Source organism: Pseudorca crassidens, chromosome 4 (assembly GCF_039906515.1).
Source record: "Pseudorca crassidens isolate mPseCra1 chromosome 4, mPseCra1.hap1, whole genome shotgun sequence".
Lineage (NCBI taxonomy): Eukaryota > Metazoa > Chordata > Mammalia > Artiodactyla > Delphinidae > Pseudorca > Pseudorca crassidens.
The window spans coordinates 65986450-65993042 of record NC_090299.1 but is presented as its reverse complement, the minus strand read 5'-3'; the positions used below and the strand labels follow the sequence as shown (position 1 = coordinate 65993042).

The following is a 6593-nucleotide window of genomic DNA, read 5'->3' as shown; positions in this document are numbered from 1 at the left end:
GACGAGACGCTCCACCAGCAAAGAGCCCCTCAAAAGGCCCAGATGATGGTTAGCATTTTTTAGCAATAAAGTACTTTTAAATTAAGGTATGTACATTGTGCTTTTAGGCATAATGCTATTACACACTTAATAGACTACATACAGTACTGTGTAAACATAACTTTTTTTTTTTTGCGGTACGCGGGCCTCTCACTGTTGTGGCCTCTCCCCTTGCGGAGCACAGGCTCCGGACGCGCAGGCTCAGCGGCCATGGCTCACGGGCCCAGCCGCTCCGCGGCATGCGGGATCCTCCCGGACCAGGGCACGAACCCGTGTCCCCTGCATCGGCAGGCGGACTCTCTACCACTGCGCCACCAGGGAAGCCCTAAACATAACTTTTATATGCACTAGAAAACCAAAAGATTTGTGTGACTGGCTTTGATCTTTGCTTTATTGCAGTGGTCTGGGACCGAGCCTGCAGTATTTCTGAGGAATGCTTGTACATATAAAATGGTACCTGGCATAAACAGGTCAAATTATCCTGTTGATAGCTATTATATACAATTTTTTTTTTTTTTTTTTTTTACTTTTAAGTCTATTTTAAAACCTCTACAAGCCCTTAAAGACACAGACACAATTCTGTATTTTGCTACACAAATTCTAAACTACAGTGCTTCTATTTTCAATACATTTTGATTTTGGGGTGGGAAATATGCCCTCTCAAAATACCAAATTACTTTGGTTTAGTTTCTTGTGAAAAAGAAAACACAGTTGCAATTCCTACAGGATTAGTATAGAATTCAACCTGGATCCCTCCGCAGGCTGGCTCTAGGTTCTACATTGCGGTGTTTTTAATTTTGTATTTTTTCCCCAAATATACTATACTATATAGACACAGTCCCAAAAGAAATAATCCAACTAACATGTTTAAATAATCTTATTTTGTCAAAGTGTAATCATATACTGTGTCACTAAGGGATATAACTTTTTGAATTTGCACTTTACCAACCTACATGACATCCTAATGGTATATTAATAATAGTTCTCTCTATACTTAAAGTGGATCATAAAACAATGAAGAGTTTTTATATCTTGGTTTTGTAAAATGAGGACACCCACAAACTAACAAGCATACTCAAGGAATAATAAATTCTGTTCAAAAACAAAGGCATGATTTTTAAAGGTTAGCACGTGAGGTAAAGAAGTGTTTAACAAACATTTATCAGCAGAAAATATCCCAAACTAAGAAGTGAACTGCTCTTATTTACATACAGCATTTATTAAGGAAAAATGCACCCTGATGGACCAGGAAAATCTTAACCTGCCACAGAAATCAGACAGATGAAATACAATGTAACAGAAACAAAAATTTTCTCTTTTCCATAAAACCAAGATTAGGGATGCTAGTAAACTTAAATGCAAATATAAAGGCTGCCAGACCAATCTTCTATATAACTGCCTTCCCAACTTCCATTTCAGAGACCAGGATGAGGGATTTAGGGGGGACAATCTTTGAATCAACATTTTATCTTCAATTCTTTGCTTCACTGACTTCTGACAGTTTGGCAAATTGGGGGTCATCACATTTAAAGGAAATGCCAAAGCTTGACAAATGCATCTAAGAACAACAGTATAAATTCCAAATGCCTGTGCAATTTTCTGTAGTTCCTAGCATTCTACCCCAAAGTTATCACATTTAAAACTTAAGCCGCTTCCTTTATATGATATAATTTTAGCAAAAACCATTGTCCAAAGTACAGGATAATTAAGGTAACACTAAAATCATACACCCAAAATTCAAGCCTAATGCCCTTTTGTTGTTCTGGGTTATTTGGTGTGTAGGAGGATGTATGCAGATATTAACTTTGTTTTTGAAAAAACCTGAAAAATTTCCAATCTGATTCTATCTTACAGTTTCCTCAGTATATGTTCAGGAATCTCCCTCTTTGGAACTGAATACTACTTACTGGCCACCAACATGGTCCACTTAAAAATAGATCTCCACCCCTCATCCCCCATCTGCCATGGTCTAAAAAATGTGCCAGCTTCCAGTTTGGGCCCTGTTACTTACAGCCAGAGCTGAAAACAAATATACTTCACCTTTGCTGGTTTCCAGATTTCAGCTTAATACAAACAGGAGTCATGGCCTTGACTGACCTCTTCTCTGTCCAACATTACTTTTGCAATTATTCTACTACAGAAGCTATCTTCCTTAAAAATATTAAGATTTATATGCTTAAATATTCGAACACTACGCATGAGGGTAAGACAAAGTAAGAAGTATTAATTTGGAAAAAAAACAAAAATAAGAAACCTGAACAACTAGATATTATCTTATTTTTAAAGAAGGGGGACCAAATTCCCTGGTTTCAAAATTCAAACTTGACTCTAGTTTAAAAGGAAGGGGAAAAAAAAAAAACGGACCAGTGATGTCATACATTAAATTCCTAGATAGGCCGTACTTCTTTATGTCAAATTTCACTTAAACAAACTTTAAGGTATCAGTGCAGAACAGAACTGCAGTGAAAGGACAGAAACATAAGCCTTCAATTTTTATTTAAGAATAGGTATGACTTCAATCAAAATAAGGTTAGAAAACCCAAAGAAATATCAGGAATTGGCCTCTTTCAGGGGGTCCTTTAAAAAAATCTACCATTTGGAAAACTACTGCACATCAGCTTTTGGGTTTTTTTTTAAATGAGTTAATATTCTTGTCTATGTGAAAATTTTTAGAGTAATTTTACTAGGAGGAAATTGGATATAATTTGGTACCTTCCCACATGGCACACTGACATGGAATAAACAAAATGGCAGGTGGGAAAGGGGAAGGAGGAAGACACAGAAAGTAGAGTTAATTATAATGGGTAAAAAAGTTTTTTAAAAAGTAGGAGCGAAGAATTTGAAACCATAAGAACAAATTGGGCTTCCCTGGTGGCACAGTGGTTGACAATCCGCCTGCCATGCAGGGGACACAGGTTCGTGCCCCGGTCCGGGAAGATCCCACATGCCGCGGAGCGGCTGGGCCCATGAGCCATGGCCGCGGAGCCTGAGCGTCCGGAGCCTGTGTTCCGCTACGGGAGAGGCCACAACAGTGAGAGGCCCGCGTATCGCAAAAAAAAAAAACAAAAAAAACAAAAAAAACCCCAAATTGTGTGCGTGTATGTACATATATATGTATAAAACAATTTCATATCTTAAAAAATAAAATTGGAATGTTATTTCACTTAAAATGTACAGCACACAAAATGATTTGTAGTGGTAAAAAGCGTACACCAATGTAAATTTTCACAATTTTCCAGTAAACAACAGTTCTGAATCAAAAAATTACTATTACAAACCCTTTAATCAAATGTTTATTTTTTGTTTCCAGCATTATAACTTGCTATAACTCATAAACTTCAATCTAAGTAAGTTTTTAGACACTGACCTAGGTTCTTAAGCACTCACTTACCCAGCAAAGAGATTATTCACCCAGCTACCACTCTTGCATGGACAATGCTCACTGGTACCTGAACAATTTAAAGTGCATATGAATTCTTTTGATGAATGGAGACACAGCTGTAGTTTTGCACTAAATTTTCAATTACTGAATTGCATGTTTTTTCATCTTGATACCTTATGATCATTAGAAAGCTACTTATCACATAATATTATAATCATACAGTATGCTAAATGCCCATTTGTAACTGCAAGAAACTCATGTTACAGACACACTACTGTCTTATGATATTATACAAAAGTCATGGCCACAAGTTTCTGCATAAGAGGTTTACTTCTCTATCTCTCAAAGAAAGAACTATCCCACAGTTCAGATTTACACAAGTAGTGCCTCTTTTAAAATAAATTAAAAATAAAATGCTGTCTTTTCTGTGAAATTATAAATATTTCTAGTCCACTTTACATGTTAAAATGCTTATAAATGCATTATCTCCTAGTAAATACACATTATGGGACTGAAGCCAGTTAAAAAACAAAAACAAAAAACCAGTCATCACACTGGCCCATGGAAATATCTAGGGCTATTTTATATTTCCTATCACTAGGAAACTTAAACTAAATAAGGAAAAAAAAAGCAACGAAGAGAAAAGAAATTTTACAAAATGGCAAGTAGCATGACCTAAAAAGAGTGTACTGAAATCTCTTCCTTCCATTCAGTAACAAAGCCCTTTCTGGAATGAACGTTTATGGATAACTAGGTTTGGAAAGTGTTCCTCTTCGTGCTCAGGGCAAAAAACACAAGGTACGTTAAAATAATGTCTACATTCTATAAGGAAAGACAGACTTTGAAATGGAGTGACTGTTTTAAAAACCGCAAACCAAGATTTAGCCAGAATGTTCAAGATTGACAGGTTTTGACGGAGTGAAATCTTCACTGGCAATAAAATTAAAAATCATAATCTTACAGATGCTGCTTATTTTTTACCAATGTGAAGAAAGGAAACATGATTATAAGGTACAATACACAATGACAGGCTAAAATAAGAAATTATGAACAATTTAAGTAACCAAAATGTTTCCTGCTGAAACATAAAAACACGATTTTCAAATTGATTCAACTTGTAATATGTCTCTTAGAAGAAGTTGTTTTAGTTCTGTGGACTGTTGAATTGCTCTTTACATAAATATTTCCTCCATCTTAAAAAAAAAAAAAAAAAAACGGCTTCTGAATGGCATTGACTCCTTCAGTGTGGGAAAGCAGTCTTGGCAAACTTGTTTCCAAGACTCCCTCCAAGGTGATTCATTCCATCAAGTCTATAATATCTCCAGATCTACATGTCGAACTTCAGGATTTCGTTTCTGGAAGGAAAAAAATCACCGCTACGTTATTAATAGCAAAAGACAATTTTCTGTTTCCTTTTATTCCTTTTGGTCACTAAAGCCAATGAAAACATTTGGTCAAACTATTTCATTGTAGCATACTAGCAAGAGAAATATTTACAGAGGGAAAAACATAAGATCAATAGATGAGCAGGCCAGTTATACACTATAAAATATATAGTAAGTAGTCCAGCCTCCCTGAGTTTTGTCCATATGTTCATTAATACAATAATGGATTAAGAATCTAGTATGTGCCAAGCACTGCAAAGCACTGGAAATATGCTCATTTGTGGTGAAAATCACTGCAAAGCAATAATAATAATTGAAAGACTAAACTGATATTAACTTATTTTATATGTTCTAGTAACAATCCGTATAGTCTTGATCTAGCACTGTGCTAGAAAGTAGAGCTATGATTATTAAATAAGACTCTGCTCCTTACCCTGAGGGACTCAGTTTAGCCAGAGAGAAAAGTGTATGAATAACCTCTACGAGCAAAAGCATTATAGCTAATAGGGACTTCCCTGATGGCCCAGTAGTTAAGACTCCACGCTCCCACCGCAGGGGGCCTGGGTTTGATCCCTGGTCAGGGAACTAGATCCCACATGCATGCCGCAACACAACTAAGAGTTTGCATGCCACAACTAAGGAACCCATGAGCCGTAACTAAGGAGGCTGCCTGCCACAACTAAGACCTGGCACAGCCAAAAAAAAAAGCATTATAGCTAATAATAATAACCAGTTAACATATATTGAGCCGTTACTCTTGTGTCAAGTACTATGCTAATAATAAGTAAGGGGGTTCACGGGAAGTGTGTGTTTTAAAATCCTCATAATAACCCAATTATTTCCATTTTACATATAGGAAAAATGAAGGTTAAAGAAATTAACCTGTCCAAAGTCACACAGCTAGTAAGTGATGGAGCCAGGATAGATTCCAGGCCTGACTCCAGACCCCAAGGCTCCTAACTATTTTAATGTACTAAATAATAACTCTGGAAACAAAAACATGAGATTACTTTTGCTCATGAGATCCAGAAAGAACTCACAGAGGATATAGTATCTAAACAAGGTTTGAATACGGTGAATTTTCCAGATAGATGATGAAAAGGGACTAGATGAAAGAAATAGCATGAGTAAAGTCAAGAGAGCCTGGAAAGTATGCACTAGCAGTATGGTATAGTTAGAACAGCAGCTGCAAAAAGCAATGAGGTTGGAAAGACAGGCAGAAGCCAGACTGTGAAAAACCTTAAGGAATTTCATTAACGATGAAAAACATCTTTTTAAAAAAATATTTATTTGGCTGCTCCAGGTCTTAGTTGCAGCACGTGGGATCTTTGTTGCCACGTGTGGGATCTTTAGTTGCAACATGTGGGATCTAGTTCCCTGACCAGGGATCGAACCTGGGCCCCCTGCATTGGGAGCGCAGAGTCTTAGCCAATGGACCACCAGGGAAGTCCCTAAAAATATCTTTATTATATGCCTACACTGTACCAAGCACTCAAGTATACAACAATGAATGGGAAATAAACAGCACTTGCCTTGAATGAACTTATCTCTAGTGAGAAAATACAGGTAAGTAAGCAGGCGATTCTAATAGTCTCCTACTACAGAGCAAAGTAAAGATTTGAGGGGATTTTTCCTCTATGGATACATAAAGGAAGGACATCTAACACAATGTGTGGGGGGGAATTAAAAGTTTAATAAAGTGAATATAATGATATTGTGAGACTGCAGGACAGAAGAGACTTATAAAATAACTAAACCTATACCTACCTAAGAGGAAACGTTTAAGT

General features: G+C 36.7%; 1 protein-coding gene across 2 annotated transcripts in view; it reads right to left on the bottom strand.

Moving 5' to 3' along the window:
- Nucleotides 1-3303: 3303 nt before the first annotated feature.
- Nucleotides 3304-6593, bottom strand: part of SLC30A9 (solute carrier family 30 member 9) — a 72658-nt gene continuing 69368 nt past the window's right edge. For both annotated transcript variants that reach the window (XM_067735833.1, XM_067735832.1), the window contains one exon: nucleotides 3304-4776. In XM_067735833.1, coding sequence (XP_067591934.1) covers nucleotides 4732-4776 — 45 coding nt within the window. In that variant the 3' untranslated portion in view covers nucleotides 3304-4731. The remainder of the gene's footprint in view (nucleotides 4777-6593) is intronic.